The sequence below is a fragment of the Thermobia domestica genome, chromosome 7 (genome assembly GCF_964235325.1).
Source record: "Thermobia domestica chromosome 7, izTheDome1.hap1.1, whole genome shotgun sequence".
NCBI lineage: Eukaryota > Metazoa > Arthropoda > Insecta > Zygentoma > Lepismatidae > Thermobia > Thermobia domestica.
In genome coordinates, this window is record NC_137460.1 from 294577394 (window position 1) to 294597403 (window position 20010).

At 37.1% G+C, this 20010-nt stretch overlaps 1 protein-coding gene across 2 annotated transcripts in view; it reads left to right on the top strand.

The window, feature by feature from the left end:
- Positions 1-226: 226 nt before the first annotated feature.
- LOC145691061 (uncharacterized) overlaps positions 227-20010 on the top strand; it is a 28477-nt gene continuing 8693 nt past the window's right edge. The window contains exons 1-3 of one of the 2 annotated variants that reach the window (XM_081766712.1): positions 228-469; positions 7540-7689; positions 8701-9059. In XM_081766712.1, coding sequence (XP_081622838.1) covers positions 269-469; positions 7540-7689; positions 8701-9059 — 710 coding nt within the window. In that variant the 5' untranslated portion in view covers positions 228-268. Of the gene's footprint in view, positions 470-7539; positions 7690-8700; positions 9060-20010 lie in introns of both variants that reach the window. The other variant, XM_081766713.1, reaches the window with a different exon arrangement.

The following is a 20010-nucleotide window of genomic DNA, read 5'->3' on the forward strand; positions in this document are numbered from 1 at the left end:
TCTATTCTTCATAAATTTCACGGTTCTGGCCCTTTTAATGTAGATTCGTTCATTTTCACCTTATTCCCACCTGTTCTAACTGCTTATTATCTTTTTTTACAAAGAACTAAGTTATTCAGCATCTTATAAACATCTCTAAAGATTCATCCCAATTCCTCATCTTTTTCTTTTCATCAAACCGAATATAATTGCCGGGAGAGCGATCTTCGCTAAGGCAAGAAACAACCGCAGAAGAAGAAGAAGAAGAAGCACTGTGTTCAATACTGAAATGTACGAGTTTGAATGTAATGACTCATATATGATTATGGATTATTCAAGCAAGATGCGAAAAATTCGAAAAGACAATTTGCAAGACGTTTGCCGATTTTGTTTAGAACATTTGCAGCAGAAACTGAAAATAAATATCTTCAATGACCAACGAAATGGAAGGAGTGTTCTTCAGAAGATTTTGCTTTGTTTCTCACTTTATGTAAGTGTATTATATTTGTGTAAAACGCGTGGTTCACTCGAGCAGGCGGATCTACCGAATATAAAATTGGCATATATTCCGAAGTTGGGCGTCCGCTTTCGCCACGTTTTTTCGCTGTTATCTCCTTTCCACACTTTCTGCAATTTGTTATTAGGTTCATTAATCCGTGCTCTTCACAAACTTTTAAAAGATTTTGCTCGTTATCAACGTATTGCTTCACAAATGTTAAAGCTGTTAGTTAATTCCCCTTGTACATTCGCCATGTTGATAACATAAATGTTCGTTTCTTTCCCACAATGCAACTAATCGGTTACCTTGCGCCAAGTAGTTCCCTCCGCTCACCGTATAGTCCCATGTTTGTAACCGCTTATATATAAGAAATAAACAAATTTTTCGAGACTCTTATATATGATCAAGCACACAAATGATCAAAGTATCCATATCTTTCCTGTAAATTTTAAAAATTTTGCTGTAAACGGACGCCCAACTTTGGAATTTAACCCATAAAATTTATAGATAAAATACGATGGGAAACATTTTTGGTGAAGAAATGAGAGTATACCGTATGGTTATTGTTTAGCTTTGCGGGGTCAGATTTTTAACAATTTTTTGCGATATTCTATTCATATTTGCTTAGGTTAGATTAATAACATTTAATTCAGACAGTATTGCCGAGCGAGCGTGAGCGAGTGAAGGCGGGTTAGAACACCGCAGGGCACGTTTTCTGTTTTCGTTAGTATGCTCCCCCCCATTACTAAACAATTACCGAGTAGGCTCCTCCCCTGTCCCCGTTTATGCGTATACGTCCACACTGTATTTATACTGCGCCCTGCTGAAATAAATTTCCAAGTAATAATGCAGTTCCTTACTTATAGTATACTCTGTTAAAATAAATATAAAGATCTAACCTAACATGAAAATGGAAGAAATGTGGCGAAATTTGATAGAACCCTCTTCACGAGTAATGCCAAAACGAGTATTACTACGGCTTTACTCCTTAATGCCACAGAAGATTCAGCATAATGAGGCTTAGGATAGGGTAGGTTAGTTCGATTCAGTTCAGTTTAATTTATTTTCAGTTTCATGCTTGTGGACATAGTCTAGTCCCCTGTATTTGGCCCGGGCTAAGTGCTTTTAGTACGTTAATCCCCTTCCAGCTTTTCAACATGACAATTACAATATGTCAGTAGGTTAGTATAGGTCGTGCAAGTTACCAAAAGCACGAATGCTATCTAACCGAGTCAGAAAAGAGCAAGCAGGGGGACCTGAGCGGTAGCAGCGGTGCATATGCGCATGTACGAAGATTTATTTCCATGGTTCCATATACTTGTATCATTGTGTACTGGAATTTCTGCTGTATCGCCGGATCGTACGGAAAGTTAACAAAAAGTACCAATATGTGTTACATTTGCTTAGATTAGCTTATGTTAAGTAAGAAGTCAGTTCCTTCAATACAGAGGTGTGTGAACTTTTACACTTTGGAATAGAAAATTACCGTACTATTTGCGTATAAATACAGCGTCCGTATGTATGGCATGAAAAGTACAGTGAGAAAAGACGAACGAACGTGTGCTAGGTGGTCATTAAAACCACGCATGCTACCTATCCCAGTCAGAGTACAACGAAGCTGCTGGGTTCGCACGATAGGGCAGTTATGTGTCCCAATGGAGTAGGCACGTCAGCGAGGGTAGTGAAAGCAGGTGGGTTTTCACAATAATATGACTTTCAAAACCACTTGTCGTAGTTTCATGCTAGTAATTTTCCACTTGTAAACATAAAGTACAGCTTTGTTGCCATTGCTCCATTTTCCCATTCTCATTCCACGAATCATAGAGTGATAATTTATTGTACAAACAACGAAATTAAAAGTTACATATAAGAGTAAACTTAATCAATAAACAAATGCGGAAAATCTCTACTATTATCGAAATGCTTTTTTCTTTTTTTTTTTTTAAATAAAACCTTATGCAAGATTTTCATTTTAGCGTATAAAATTCACCCATGTATAAAAATCTGAGAAAATGACAGTACTGGAAATTTGTTCAGAAAGAACTGTGAATTACAGTTGCAAAATTTGTTTTCACTTACCTTTAGGGACGCAAACACCGAATTCCAAATTCATCCCCTGAAAAGTTTTGTTCCCTTTCGCTGTCATCTTGGCTATCTTCTGAGTCGGATGACAAGTTATTCAGCAAACGATCAGCGAGTTCCTCCAGTAGTTTCTCCATTTTCCAATAGATTTTTCCTCGCGTTTCACATGTTTTTCCTCGCATTGTTTCCTTGCAGTCACATTTGCATCTCAGATTTCCTAATTTTTGAAGTTGGTGCTTTGTTTATTTGTCGTGAACGAATGGACGCATTTTCCATTATTATGACCGGATGATCCGGTATATTTGGCAGTAATTATTTTTCAAACAACTTTTTAAACTTACCACTAGCCATTTCTTCATAATAATGTTTCGTGGATCTTGACCAGAATACTAACAGGGCGTTTTTGGCAAATCCGGACATCCCTGCATGGACGAAAATTATTCTTTCATCTCTACCTGGAGAAAGTTTCAAAGGAAATGACTCTTCTTTAGGCACCCAGACTATGTTTTGTATAGTGCGCATTAATCCAAGTTCTATCCAGGTAATACTTTGAATACGAAAAATAGTGGCGTTAAAGGGAGATCGGAAAACTTCAGAATTATTCTTGTGTGCTGTAATACGTGGCGTATAGTGCGATTACCCATGTTGCAAAGGCCCTTTGTTCGTAATATATATTCCAAGGAATCAAATTGGCAATTCATAATGAGATTTAGAAAGAAAATCCAACATTTCAGTCCTTCAAAAAATAAATAAATAAAGACTCGTTTATTTTGTTCAGTCGAGTTAACCCTTTTAGAATCCTCCATTTTTTTTTTTTTTTAAGGAAAACTAGTATCATGGCTAATACGTCATTCTATTTAGAACAAAACAAGCTTTCACGTGGTAACGTGTGCATGGTGTACAAGAAGGGAAATTTGGTATCCCCTGGAGCGGCTTACGTTACAGATACCCTAACATAATATACCTTGATAACTCTTACGGTCTGTACGTAATGCGTTTGGAAAGGTTCATTTGCGACATCAAGAACACTTACGAGGGGGAAATATTTGTCAGTCCTGTTTGATAATATCAAATTGCACATATTATTAAGAATAAAATAGGGTACACAAAATTAAAGTTTCCGGACATTGTGCTATTTACGCGAGTATCATGGTTAAGTCATTCTCTTCAGAATTAAACAAGCTTTGAAATAGTACGATGCACATGTGTTCATAATGTACGAAGAAAGGGAAATTTGATATAAGTAGGAAAATTTCCTTTATTTTTCTTCCTTTTGTGGGGGAAATTTGCTTTCCCTATGGAGCGATCCCCCCTACAGATACCGGAATATAATCTATTTCAAAAAATACTATGGGCTATGCGTAATGCTTGTGTCAAGTTTAGTTCCAGTATCTATAATAGTTACGAGGGGAAAATATTTCTCAATCATGTTTGACAACACACTTGAGATGCTATCGAGAATCGAAACCAGTCTTCTTCCCAGTATCTATAACACTCTTATCGTTCTAGTGTACCATGCACTACACTCAAATTACCCCACTCAGTTACCATTGGCTAATAAAAATCCAAAGAACTCACATAAATAGAAGCTTAAAATACACTTACTTCCCTTGTTTGATCCAGAGGTAAATCATATAAAATTTTCTGAATGTAACGAGGGGAATCTGAGAGAGCAAGTGGGAAAATGCAACAATGTTCATTTCTTAATATATGCTCATGAGGTGTAGACCTAAAGTACCCACAAGCATTATCACTGAACTTTCTTTCCCATCCATGTTTGCGAAGCAAAGAACTATTTCTACGCTACCACAAAACACGTGGCTTCGTTTCTAGTGCAAATTCAAGGGACGTCATCACACTATTTCGTTGAACGAAAACTGCGGAAAGTGCCTTAGGTCATAACGTTATCCCAGTGGACACAAGAGAGAAAAAATCAATTTGAAGCAAGCATATACTTTCTAGGCTATGATAATTGATTATGTAAGTGCGTGATACAGAGTTTGTAAAAAACGGGTTAACAAAGCGAGTTTGTTTCATCTCTGACATCTGACTTGAGGTGCTATCCTAGTATTTCCCTGACATCTTTTGAAGAAAATTAAAAAAAAAAAAAATAGTCAAGACCGCTGATCTTCGAATCCTGAGTGTAACATAGGATTTTATTCCTATTATCTATTATAAAAGTATGTCAAAAATAATCCGCAATGTGGTTATAAATTTTCTCACGTTGTTCATACTGGCTTCTGTCCTCGTTTGTTTTATTGTTATGGTGTTGTGGTCATGCTATGAAAATTTGATCCTAATTTATCCATTTGTCTTCCATTTGTTGCAGGTAGATCATGGCCGCTCCCTTAGAAGTTTGCACCAAAGAGGAACAACGAATAGTGATCCGCTTTTTGCGGTGAGAAGATGTATCAGGGGCCGCAATTCATCAAAGACTTTCGGCACAATACAGGAACAGTGTCAACGAATGGATTGAAAAAATTCATAAATGATCGCACAAATGTTAGGCACGAGGAAAGAGCCGGAAGACCATCTATGGCCACAAATAACAACAACATTGAGCATGCATGTGACATAGTTCTGTTAAAAAGACGAGTGACTATTGATGAAGTAGCATATCCTTCGGAAATTAGTCATCGTTCTGTGTACGAAATCATCCACAACAGACTTGCGTTTCATGTTCCTCTTTATTGCAAACTTCTAATTGAGCTGCCATGATCTATCTGAAAAACAAGGAAGACCAATGGAGGAATTAGGATCTATCTTTACTAGCATGATCACAACAGCATAGCAATAAAATGAGCGGGAACAGAGGTCAGTACGAGCAGTGTAAGAAAAGATATAGCTACATTGCGGATAATTTTTCACTTACCTTCAAATACAGAATTACTCAAGAAGAATTCGGGAGTTTCCTAGTTTCCTTTTTAATCTAATTATTCCTATTTTATATGTGTAATGATCCAAGTGTAATGTTGAGAAAAAAGGTAGGTTGATCTTTGGTAATTTCCTTTTTTAAATGAAGCATTTCTACTGTCTTTGATTCAAATTATGATATTAGGAAAAAAAAGTTTTCTTTGTGGAGTTGTAATTATAATTTCGTTTTCAATGTAACTCGTTTGAATGCGTGTAGTGATAAGTGAATAGAGACACACATATTTATTTCCTTTTTTAAGTTAAGCGTTTTGGATTTCTAAGTACCTAAGCATAAATAAAGCCATTCTTATTTGTTTATACTACAAAAGCAAAGAGAATATAGTCGCATTGCTCTTTGTTCCAGATTTCGGTTCAGCACCGTTACAGGAAATTTGACGAGGCACAAACAAAATTCATTGTGATTAATTCTCAACTTTTTTTTTCATTTCAATGTTATTATGTTCTAGAGATTTCCTCCTGATAAATACATATTTCGAGCTAATTGTGAAACTAGGCGTGTGCTGAGAAATATGATTGTAAAAAGCTAATTATAACAACACTAAAATTTTTATTCCAATCCAAGTTTTTTGGAATTGTTTTGTTTTTTTTTTTTTTTTTCTTGGGCTAGGGCAAATTTGATTAACCCTGCTTCACATCCACGGAAACGAAGATGCCGTAAATTCTAACTTCGGAACTTTTTCTTTATGAGTTCAAACCGCGCTGTAAAGCTGCCAAATCAATTTTCTCCCAGGAATCAGTCACAGCTAGCAACCTGGTGTTCAAGAAATTGTTTTCTTGGGTTTCAGGAACCTAGGTGATCAGAGAATGTCAGGTAGGACAAAAACCCTGGCAGATTATCAGCTGAGCTTTGTTTCTCACCGTCTAGTGTAGTTCTTTCATCTCCACAATCCCGGAAAGAGCACCTGGAGCTGCTGAATTCTGTCCCTGAATTGACCCCAGCTCTCAAACACAGAGTCGAGTGAATGTACGAAAGAAACCTGAAAAAGAAACCGTTAAATACTGCGAGTTCACATATTCCTAAGAGGATAACAACATGCTATGAAAAGTGGATATCTGCCCAAAATCATAACGTACAAAGGAGTGGTTAAATAAAGGTCAGGTACCAGAATCAGTCACCATACACAGGTATTTCAAATACAGGGTGTTATATTGCATCTCGTAGAATTGTAAGAGGAAGATTTTCGACGAGTTCGTTCGTAGCATTGAACCCCTCACGCCAAACTGTGCTCCGAATAGTTGGAGCAGATACATATCATTGTGTGTCCACAGTACCCTGCATTGTTGAACAGAAAGTACGCAATACTTCATACCTCCGAAGTTTTTACCTCAAAGGACTACAACTGGTATCGGAGAGAGCCAATACTCACCGAAAAATGGCTTGATACGTTGCAACATCCTGTCATCTGCTTTGATTGTTAAGCAGCTTTCGTTGTTATTTGATAAATAAAACATATGACCGAAAGATTGTAAACTTTTGATTTCCCTTGCACATATATCTCGATAGCTCATATTAAGTACGATATTCAGATTTTTATAGAAAAACTACGTAAACCAAATGTCACCTGGATTTTAATTTGTATTTTGTATATATTATGTGCTTCTACTGCACTTACTTCAACATTTGCAGTGCTTAGTTATAAGCAGTATTTCAGCGTTCAATTGCATAACATTCAAAAGTGAAACTCTATATGTCGACATACTATTGGACATGTTTTATGCTAATTAAAATTAAAGTTAAAGTATGGTAAACTATATGTTGGTATAGTAAACAAATTTTCAGAATAAGAATATGATTTGAAAATATTCATCACATCTTGACTGTGTTTTAATTGTTAAAAGACCTTAAAAGAGCAAGAAGAAGTCAATTATTGTCATAAACTTTTTCCATCAGTTGAGCGCTTAGCACTTACATCATGTGTAACATAGGTATTGTGTGTGCACTCTTGCTGCTTATTTGATTATATTAAATTTCATACCAACGGTTAACCAAGAATTCCGAATTGTAAAAAAATGTTCCCCTACATTTTCTCTTTTATTTGTTTTAGATCTCTAAGGAGGAGAACCTTCCTAGTTCAATTTGCGAGTTGTGCTTGAAGAAGTTGGATTATTTTGACGAATTCCGAGAAATGTGTGTCAAGTCAGAAGGTTATCTGTTGAAAGTCGCCTCCACAGACAATGACAGTTCTGAAGATCAGGTAGTTATTGATGAGATTTGTCTTTGTTATCTGTGGGTTTAACTATGATTTGATTAGATAAACAAGTCACACAGTTGTCAGAAAACCCCCTTGGGTGTAGATATGTATTAGCCCGGTACTGAAAATGCATTACCCAAAAGACGTCTCCTTGACCTCTTCAATGGAGGGTACACTTTTGATGAGAGGGGTCGCAGGCAATTTGGATTTGTATTGGAGAACTTGGTGTGAAAGCCGTTGTCGCCAACACTTCTTATTTTAAGCACAAACTTACAAAAAATGCTTCGATCGAGAAACGACGAAGGAAAATCCAGATCCAATTACATACCTTAGTGCTTCTCCAGATTTGTGTTTATACTTAACGATTCCACTTTCACTTTCTGAACGTCAGACTTGTTTACAGTTTCTTTGTTAATTGGATAATGTGATTTGATTACAAGAAATTCTACTTATAAGGTACATAGCATAAAAAATTTGTTTTAATATTACAAATAAAATTTCTATTTTTCACTAAACATGATACCACCAAACATTATTATACTACCATAAGTCGTACGTATCACCAACAGCTGCTCACGTTCTGGATATCCTGCCGTAGGTTATTTAGGATGTCTCACATGTGCTTTGTAAGAAGAAAAGAATGTTCAAAATTCATGACAAGAACATAGTATCTGAGGCGCCTTTCAAATTAAGGAGATGATACTCGGAATATGAACCCTCAGTATAAATAATTGGACACGTGTCTCAGTTTTTTCAAAAATTCCGCCTCTAGAGGAGTGAGGAGGGACAATTTCTGTTTTTTTTTCCTCCACATTCAATAACATTAAATAAAACGTAAATTGTGACATGCGGGCTAACATATGACACAAGCTGCGGCTTAAAAATATTTTAACTGAAATAAATATACTGGTATTGTAAGGTGATTCATATGTTAAGAAAATCACTCAGACGTTTTCTAAATGATAGGTGTTTTATTTCGGTATGGGTGAAATATAATAATTATTTTTTTTTCAGAATGTAAGAACAGACGACAGCAAGGAAGAAGAATCTGTAAAAGATCCACCCATTGACATTGACGAAATGGATCTTGATAACCTGGAAGACTGGTCTTATGAAAATGATAGTGAGCGTGATTCCAGTGAAAACCGGCAGGGTAAGGTAGAAGTAAATAGTGTTCGAGAGGGTCAGAAGACATCGAACAAGTTAAGTACGGACAGTTCGCTTGATATGTTCGACGGAGATAAAAATGTGAAGTTTTCGGATGAGGCCTCTGGCGATAAACAGGATGATTACACTGCTAGTGATGATAGAGCAGCTACGCCCAGAGAAGAGAATGAAGAAAGTTCTGAGATGCCACAAACGTCAGCGGAAAGGTCAGTGTGAATTTTCTTCCTTGTAATTCGTACGGGCCGTGGTCTTCTTTAATCGAACCAAAATGGTCCGCCCCGTCTGTAGAAGCAGTATAAACAAAATTTTAGTCTAAAATAGTACTTTCCTAGAAAAATACCGAATAAATGTTAAAATGTCGTTTATTTCAAAGAAGCTTCTTACTCTGTTAGGTTTTCTACAACTAAAATTACTTATCTGTAGGTTTAAAATTCCCACAAGTTTTGCGCATTTAGATTGGAAAAAAATGTTTTCAGGCTAATTTAACCCCATTCTTTTCTAGATTTCATATTTCAGTATTCGTTTATCTCTACATCAAATCAAAATTACCAGTCTTTCATACCTCACGTGTACCCATACACACCACTGTGAAACTAGAAACTTCTTTCTTCTTTGTTTACTTCCAAGTCAACTGTTTTTAAGTACAACCCGAAATTATGTGCAAAATGCATGTTTATAGTAAGGTGCAGTAACGTATGGAAAGTATCTTTTCGTCTCCGACAGACTTGTAGGGATTCGTTTGAGACGCATATGATACAGCATATAGGTGCGTATTTTGACTGAATTTCGATGTGTATGCGTATTTCGTAAACATTGGAGAATACTACATATTTCCGAAGTTTTTTGATCCATACCAGCATATTTCAGAGTATGTCACAAAATAGTGGGTTATATTTATAGTGAACTGAGTTACTTTGAAATGCAGATGTAGAATAAAATGTTGCATACAATAATAAAATAAAGTATTGTATCCTAAATTAGTACACCTGACTTGTCTTGCACACGGTCTTTATCGTGCAGCAGAAACAATCAGATGTGAATATCCGGAAATAGACGCACTTCTATCAAATATAAACAAAGTATTTGTGGAAGATCCATCGCGCATACGTATCTTTTGCAAAGTTGCGAAAAATGTCCAGTTTTACCTCCGCTTCCAGATTTAACCCGATGGGTCTCTTGGCTAGAAGCTGTGTCGTATTATGCAAATAGCTTACACCAAGTGAAGACATTTGTAGACTCACTAAATCGCGCTGATGCAGCCGCAATTTGTGTGACAAAAATCTTTACAAGTGGTAGCAACCTCTTCTCTCGAATACCTGAAATTATCAAACAGTTGGAATTGCATAACTTTTTTGCAGCATTCTCTCTTCTCGTTGCGCAAATTGTCGCAGACTTTGTCCAGTGAAACTCACGCGGTTGCGAAAATAGCGTCACATAAATTTTGTCAAATATTAAGCAAAAATTCCGTGTAGAAAACAATCTGTGACATTGCAAATATACTTAATCTTGAAAACGAAAAAGTAATAGAGGACCTAACATAAGAAGAAGTTTGGTGTTTTTCACACGCACCAGTGACTTCTGATGATGTAGAAAAAACTTCTAAATGTAGATGTTGATAAACGCAGAGGGTTAAGAGAAGAAAAGCGTTCACAGTTCATTTCAACAGATGTAGTTAAGGGAAAATATTTTTGTAAGAAAGAAACATTTTATTTTCTTAGTGTATATTTCAGCGTGTATGTTAAAATATTTGATGCACATTTTTTATATTTGTCGTGCATATTTGCATACATATCTCGGGGTTAGTTTATGCATGGAAATCTGGGCTCATTGATATGTATATAACAGAAGATAAATGAAGCAGATTTTTTCCTTCAAGCTTTTTCGGAAGAGTTAGGGAACTCCTGCTCCATTGTTCATGGTGTTAAAGATAACCTATGTCGCGATGTAACTTTTCCTGATTTTGTAAGTCTCTTACTCCTGACTGTGTGCTTTTGCTCACATGCACATTCAGCTTTTTCCTTTTGTTTTTTTTTTTTTGATAAGGGAAATTTCGTCACGGTTTGCTGGTCTAGTTGACTGCATTTTGTTTATTTGTTTGTAGAGGTGTGTACAGGTCGATGCAACACATGATGATATTCTGGTTAAAAGAGAATGGACAGAAAGCAAAACTAGCCTTGGTGTAAAGACAAAATTATACGATCACATCAGCGTATTATATCCTATTCATTTTAAGGTTATTAGGTAGAAACTTCCTAAAATTTTAATTGAGATATTCCAATTTAGATTGTTCCAAAATGAAAACACATGCTTGTCAACATACAGATGTACACACACACACACACACACACGTATATATATATATATATATCCCGTGTAACGTGGGTTCCTGTCACCACGGCATGGCGCGTCCTCAGGTTGCGGATCGAGGAGAAGGCCTCTAGATATAGAGGTTAGCTGCGAATATACTGAATAAGCAGTCGCGGACAGACGACTAGGAGTGGTCCTCCAGCTTGAGGGTTTGGGTAAGGCTAACACCCTCATCCTGTAAGAAAAGGTACTTGTTCAGAAACATTCACAAAAGCCTCGGACAAGGACTGATAACTTGGCACGACATCAGCAAAAGAAAATGGACATGAGATTTGGAACATGGAATATTAGAAGTCTTTATAGGGCAGGCGCGTTAAAATCTGTAACGAGTGAGTTAGAGAAATACAGGATGGACTTAGTAGGAGTTCAGGAAGTTAGGTGGGAAGGAAATGGGTCTGAGAATTCCGGAAATTTTACGTTCTTTTACGGAGAAGGAAATAAAAATCACCAGTTAGGAACAGAGTTTTTCGTTCACAAACGAATATTACCAGCAATTAAACGTTTTGAATTTGTTACTGACAGACTTTCTTTTATTACTCTTAAGGGACGGTGGTGTGATATTATTGTTTTAAATGTACATGCTCCAACTGAAGATAAGGGTGACGATATAAAAGATAGTTTTTACGAAGAAGTGGAACGGATATTTGACCAACTCCCGCGATACCATATGAAGATTCTATTAGGGGATTTCAATGCGAAGGTAGGACGAGAGGATATTTTCAAACCGATTATAGGGAACGAAAGTTTGCATAAGGAAAGTAATGACAACGGTGTTAGACTCGTGAACTTTGCAACATCCAAAAACCTAATCGTGAAGAGTACAAAATTCCCACATCGCGACGTTCATAAATACACTTGGACATCACCAGACGGAAAAACACATAATCAAATTGATCACGTTTTAGTAGATAGAAGAAGACAATCTAGCATAATTGACGTCCGGTCGTTTAGAGGGGCTGATTGTGACACTGATCACTACCTGGTAGCAGCGATAATACGGGAGAGATTATCGTTGAATAAAGGTAATACTCAATGTCTGAAAACGGAGAGATTTAATTTAAAGAAATTAGAAGAGAGCCAGGTAAGAGAGAAATACCAGATTGAAATTTCGAATAGATTCTCGGTTTTAGAAGACTCGGAGTGCACTAGTGTTCAGGATACTTGGATTGCAATTAGAGATAGCATTAAAAGTTCAGCAATAGAAAAATTGGGACACGCGGAAATACGTAGGAACAAACCATGGTTCGACCAAGAATGCATTAAACTAGCAGAGAAGAGAAAACAGGCAAAATTACGGTGGCTACAAAATCCGAATGAAATAACTACACAAAATTTCGCAGATATCAGGCGGGAAACTTCGAAAACTTTTAGAACAAAGAAACGGGACTTTTTGAAAGCTAAAATTAAGGAACTTGAAGATAATAGTAAAAATAAAAATATTCGGGACATGTATAAGGGGATCAGCGAATTTAAGAAAGGCTATCAACCTCGTGCTTATATTTTAAAGAAATCTGACGGAACAGTTCTCACTGATACGGATAGCCTCTTGAATAGATGGAAAGATTTCTTTGACGATTTGCTGAACACGCAGCCAAAAACTAATGTGCGTGGAGAAAAGGAGATACACACTGCAGAACCGTATATTCCAGAACCCAATCAAATAGAAGTGGAAGCCGGTGTAAAGAAATTAAAGAAACACAAATCTCCGGGTGTAGATGAAATTCCGGCTGAGTTAATTTTAGCTGGAGGCGAAAAATTGTGGAACAAGATACACAAACTCATTCTCCTTATCTGGAACAAGGAACAATTGCCACAAGAGTGGAAAGAGTCAATCATTGTTCCAATTCACAAGAAAGGCGACAAAACTGACTGTAGTAATTATCGAGGCATTTCTCTTCTGTCAACATCCTATAAAATCCTTTCAAATATTCTGTTAGCAAGATTGACCCCATACGCAGATGAAATTATTGGAGATTATCAGTGCGGATTTAGAAGAAATCGATCAACTATCGACCAAATATTTACCATTCGCCAAATACTCGAAAAGAAGTGGGAATACAATACCCCGGTACATCAACTATTTATTGATTTTAGAAAGGCTTACGACTCGGTTAGGAGAGAAACATTATACAAAGTTCTTACAGAACTTGGAATACCGAGAAAGCTAATTAGATTAATTAAGATATGTTTAAGTGAATCCCAAAGTAAAGTCCGGGTAGGAAAATTTTTGTCCACGAGCTTCCACGTCGAAAATGGCCTGAAACAAGGAGATGCGTTGTCGCCATTATTATTTAACTTTGTACTGGAATACGCCATAAGGAAAATCAAAGATAGCAACCAGGGCCTACAGTTGAACGGTATTCACCAGGTTATGGCATATGCTGATGATGTAAATTTAATAGGGAATGATAGGAGAATAGAAATAAATGCAGAGATCTTATTAAACGCTTGCAGGGACATGGGTTTAGAAGTAAATGCAGAGAAAACTAAATACATGGAAGTGCGTCGGGACCGTAATACGGCAAATTATAGATGCGTTAAAATATTAAATAATACTTTTGATAAAGTGGATACTTTCAAATATTTAGGATCAATATTAACAGACGAAAATCATATTCACGAAGAAATCAAATGTCGACTAAAAGCAGGGAATTCGTGTTACTATTCTGTTCAAAATCTCCTGTCGTCGCGAATTCTGTCGAGGAATTTGAAGCTTAAAATATATGAAACGATAATCATGCCTGTTCTTCTGTATGGTTGCGAAACATGGTCGCTTACTCTGAGGGAAGAACATAGACTGAAAGTATTTGAGAACAGGATCCTGAGAAGAATATTCGGACCCAAGAGGAACGAGAATGGGGAATGGCGGAAGCTTCATAACGAGGAACTACTTAGTTTATACGGTTTACCCAACATTGTTAGGGTCGTCAAGTCTAGGAGGCTTAGGTGGGCAGGTCATGTAGCTAGAATGGAAGAAAGTAGAAACGCTTTCAAAGTCTTAAATGGTAGACCCATAGGAAAACGACCATTATGAAGACCTAGGCGCAGATGGGAGGATAATATTAAGATGGATCTCGCAGAGGTAGGAATACAAAGTAGAAACTGGATGCAATTAGCTAAGGATAGAAGTCAGTGGAGAGCTTTTGTGAACGCGGCACTGAACCTCCGGGTTCCATAGGCCATAGAGTTAGTTAGTTAGTTAGTTTATATATATATATATCCAGGGTGTCACAAAAAAATCGGGATGGTTAAATATCTCGAGAAATACAATTCCGGGCATGAAAAAACAAAATACGTGTCAAATATTTGTTCGATTTCTATTTAACTGTGTGCAAATCAATGCCCCTGGCACCCTCTAAGGAGGGCAGAGGGGCAACTTGAAAAGTATAAATGGGACCCCAAGTTGGTAGTGCAAATTCAGATGCTACATACAAAAATACGGAACTTTTATCTGCAACGTATTTCCTTGTTTGCTCGATAGATGGCACTGTAATCCCAAAATCTCTTACCGAGCAACGCAACGGAAATGTCGGGACAGTGGAATATCTCCAGAAGTGCGCATCTAGGCATGAAATTAAACAGAAATGTATGGGTCTAATATATTTGATCCCTAAAGTGTGTGTGTACAAATGAAAACACCTGGGTACACCTTAGTAAGACAGAATTGTAAAGTTGAAATAGGACCCCGCAGTTGTGATAGCAGATTTAGATGGAAAGCAGACAAATATACAACGTTTATCTGAAAAGTTTTTTTTTTTTTTTTTTTTTTTTTTGTTTGTTTTTGAGAGATGACACTGTAGTATCAAAACTATGTTTTATCGCTGTAATGTACGAAATGCGCTTCCGATCAAAAGATACAAAAATACATGCCGAATTGTTATCGAAAATATTTTATTTTAGTCACCTTAGCAGGGAATAATGGGAGCAACAACTAAAGTTTAAAATTAAACATTCATATTCAAGTGGAAAGGCCTATTGTGTACATCAGATATAGCAACAGGCGATAAATTAACTACTTGTAGTACTGCACAGGAACAGCTGCGTGAACGTACCTGAGTAGCTGTATATTCCTTTCTGGGTCTATTCTGTCGGCGCATCACCTCGCCTCTCATCTTCGGGGTGCTTGCTGGTGCGTACGATATTCGTCAGTAACCAGTGTGTTATAGTAAGTGCTCAAATTGCATACCTTTTTCGATTTGACAATGCCCTATTCGATGATGGAATCCATCTGCAGCAACCCTAATGACATTGAGTTCAATGAGTGCAATTTTATGAATAATGCTTTGCCGAAGCTCATCTTAGTGTGTAGGCTTACTTTCGTACACATGATTTTTCAAATGTCCCCAGAGAAAATAGTCTAGTGGCGAGAGTTCAGGAGAACGAGCTGGTCATTCAATTTCACCTCTTTTGCCAATCGAACTTGGGGGAATTGCTCAATCAGAAATTGCCTAACATATACACCGTAGTGCGAGCCCGCACCATCTTACTGAAACCACGTTTCGGCTAAGTTATCCGCTACAATGTCTCTAATTGCTGGAAGTACGTCGTTCCGCAGCATATCATCATACTTCCCAGCATTCAAATTCTCGTCAATGAAAAATGGTCCATCTATGGAGGTGTTCATCACTCCCGCCCAGACGTTCAATTTTTGAGGGTATTGGGTATGTGCTTCAACCGACCAATGACGATCGCTGTCAGCCCAAAATCTACAGTTATGTCTGTTAACGTGACCAGTTAATTCGAAAGTGGTTTCGTCTGAAAAAAACAATTCTAGTTAGAAAGTTAGGATCGTCATCAATGCGCCTCATTATCTGTTAACAAAATTCCATACGACGGTAGAAGTCATCTTCATTTAACTCATGTATTAGATGAATTTTGTGCCTTCAAAGTTCTGTGGAAAGCCATACGACTGATATCATGTTGTTGAGAACCTTCACGGGTGCTCAGGTGAGGACTTTTGACGTAGGATAATGCATCCTCAAGCTCTTTTTCGGCCGTAGTCGATGACTTTGGTCGCCCAGGAATTCGATTATTCTTTACACTTCCCGTTTCCTCGAAGCGCCGCATGGTGCGCTCGACAGTCGACTTTGAAATGAAATCGGTTGGACCGCAAAATGTTTGGTTAAATAGTGCCCTAACTTCAGCATAGGATCTTTGGCGATCATCCCATCCACGCATCATCAAAATAATTATTCTGTCGTGCTCAGAAAGAGTGGTCATGTCGTCAAGTAGTTAATATCTGTCCAGCACTTCGAGATCACCACAATTAGACTATCTTCGCCACTAAAGTGCACTTAATTATAAGACATTCACTGACAATGAACACCTCGAATTGAATTCACAATAAGACCTTGTGATAAGGAAGTCTGGCAGGATTTCGATTCTCACTCATTCCACACTACTCGCTACTCCGTAACAGGCCACTACGGAGTTGAGCTGATTTTAGTTTAGCGTTCCGTTCAGCAGCGAGGCTATATGAGACGTGGACCTACTGATTAACGTGGAATCCGAACCACATAAGCTCCCGCCGGGAATCGAACCCGGGTCTCCCACGCCAAAGGTGCGTACGCTAACTGCTTAGCCACGAAGGAGCTCAGGCCACTACGGAGTAAATCATTAATTTTACACTGACGAAAACTGTTGTGCAGTGTCTTCCATGCAAAATTTAACTCGAAGCAGGCATGCCGAGGCTACTCCGCAAGGAACTAAACAGCAACCACAAACACAATTACCAGCTCTATTTCGATGACTTATTTGACATACACGTCGATGACCAACGTTGCTTCGATATAGAAACAACTCTTGGCAATTAGGGTAGTTTCATACATGTTTGATTCGATTTTAATGTTCTCCGTTTCGAGAAGAACTATTTCAGCCTAATATTCTCCTCATTCTTAGGGAACAACGTTCAATTTGAAATAATGTGTGCGTTTTAAACTCCAGTATGTGTACTTTGAAAGAAATATTTAGTTGCGATTGCAGTCATGGGCGCCAGTAGGCTTTTTCCGAGGAGGGGGAGCACGGTGTTTCAGAAGATGGGGGCAGGGGGCGAAACTACCATTAACAATGTAATTGTGCACAATGAGTCCTCACAGGTAGGAATAATTTAACAAAATCAGCGGCAATTTAAATTGCAGAGAGAGCAAATGCCCCATAATTCCTTATTTGTCAACACTCATGATTACATGATTACAGCTTGCAATAACGGTAACTGCAATAAACAAGTCAAAAAAACTTTCGGCAGGTACACAGTATTTGTATCTCTTGCTCGAAAGTACATTTCATGCGTTACTCGATAAAACAGCTTTTTGATATTGCATTATCATCTGTCAAGAACACAAAACAACTTTTCCGATAATCTGAATCTACAGTAACAATTGGAGCTTCCCATGTCACATTTCCAAATGCCGCCTTCACCCACCCCATCTAGGGGTTGACCAAGTTCATTCATTTGCACACACACACTTCAGAGATCAAAAATATTAGACCCACACATTTGTTTAATTTCATGCCCAGATGCGTATTTCTCGAGATATTCCACTGTCCCGACATTTCCGTTGCGTTGCTCGATAAAAAAGATATTTTGCGATTAGAGTGCTATCTATCGAGCAAACAAACAAATATATTGCAGATAAAGGTTCCGTATTTTTGTATATAGCATCTGAATCTGCACTACCAACTGGGGGTCCCATTTAAACTTTTCAAGTTGCACCCTCTGCCCTCCTTAGAGGGCGCCAAGGAGCATTGATTTGTACACAGTTAAATAGAAATCGAACAAATATTTGACACGTATTTTGTCTTTTCATGCTCGGGATTGTATTTTTCGAGATAATTTTGTCCCTATCTTTCAGCTGCGTTACTCACTAAAACAGATTTTTGCCGATTACAGTGCCATCTGTCAAGAATACACAAAAATGTTTCCAGTAAAAGTTACGTAATTTGTATGTAACATCTGAATCTGCACTAAAAACTGGGGGTCCCATTTAGACTTTTCAAGTTGCCCCCTCTGTCCCCCGTAGGGGCAGCCAGTGAATTTATTGTTCCACCCTGAAATAGAATTTAAAAATACATTTTCCACGTGTTTTTGTATTTCATGATACGACATGTATTTCTCGAGATATTCCACCGTCCCGATCTTTTTGTGACAATATATATATATAGTACATAAATAAGTGAAAAATCTTAACTTGCAAGCACGCATTGCCGTATTTGCAGCAAATGTAGTTGCATATACTCCAACAGAAAATTCATGGCCGTGTCCAAAAGTGCAGAGTTCGAGGATGCATGCTCGAGGTCTTCAAATGGAGTGCACACTAAATAATCTACACTTCATCAAATTCGATTTCCACTTCGTTCCAGCGCCTTGTCATGGTGGAACATGTAACATTGATAACTAGAGAAGGGAGAATTTCGCATGCAAGAAAAAATAAACTAATGTTTTTTTTAATGAATACCTTTCCAGTTATTTTAAAGATAAATATATCATACAGATTGATAATATGGGACAGTCATAAAATCCCTTAAACATTTCTAGGTATGCCAGCTTTGCCGTATCTGAAAATATTTGTCACTTCAGTCTCTCATGCGCAGAGTAACAAGAGCGGAGTGTAAACGCAATAACTACCTACAGGTTGCGTTATGTGCACAATAAACTCTTAACAGCTTAAAAACCACTGAACTATTGGCAAAGTTCTATTTCATTAGGCATGCTTCCGAGAGGAATTATTTATTAATCCAGAAGGAGGAGAATAGTACTGGTGGTTAGGGAGCTAATGACGCTGTTGCGAAGTAACTTAGGAATTTAATTACAATTGAAAGTAGGCAACTTGCAAGAGCATTAGTACACTGAAGGTACTGAGGAGAGCGCTATTTACAATATGTGGCGCAAAACTACTTTGAGAGAGAGTTCATATTGTGTATAATTGCTTCCTGTAAGGTAGATTACAGAACAATGACACTGTAATGGTGGTAGTTTTTCCGTATTGCTTCAGCTATAGGCATATATTGGACTATTTCTATCATATAATGCTAGCAATTAATTTCTTTACATGTTACTTATTCTTAGTGAATTTATAGATTTTAACCGTAAATCTTGGAAATAGTGTCTTCATATTCTTAATCTACAGTTACAAAACAAATCCCCTTGTCCAAGTCTAATCATAGAAAGAAGCTTCTAATATAATAAGAATTTTATGAAAATTAGGATAAGGTTTTATGAAAAAAAAAGCTCAGTATTTTATGTTATGTAATGACTCTCATTATTCAACTACACTGAAGGAATTATTTGTTCACAATCGTTTCATAATGGGTGCAAAATATGTGATGATATGAATTTAAAGGACTTTATTCAAACTTTGTTAAATATATAGAAAGAAATTTGAAAATTTTGACCCGTATTTCCCTTTTGCTCAGGTGCCAAAACTGCAAAATATATGGTAATTCTCATATTACATTTCCTCATACACACAAAGAGCAAGGAAATATGGTAGCTTTAAAAGAGATTTGTTTGTTTAAAATCGAAATTGGAAAATTATGCCTATCTAGCTACGAATTAACATTTGCAGCTGTACCTGTAGGCAGAGGGTAATAAATAGTCTAGGTACTCATTATTCTTTGCTTTAGTTTAAAATTTTATTTAGTATAAAATTAAAGTTTGTAATTTTACGTACAAATAGCTGATTACCGGTAATCTAATTATCACAATTAATCTACATAAACCATGTAATATTTTAAGTACAAATGTCTTTATAGCATTATTGAAGTGCTTTCTCTATACTATTTTAAATTATA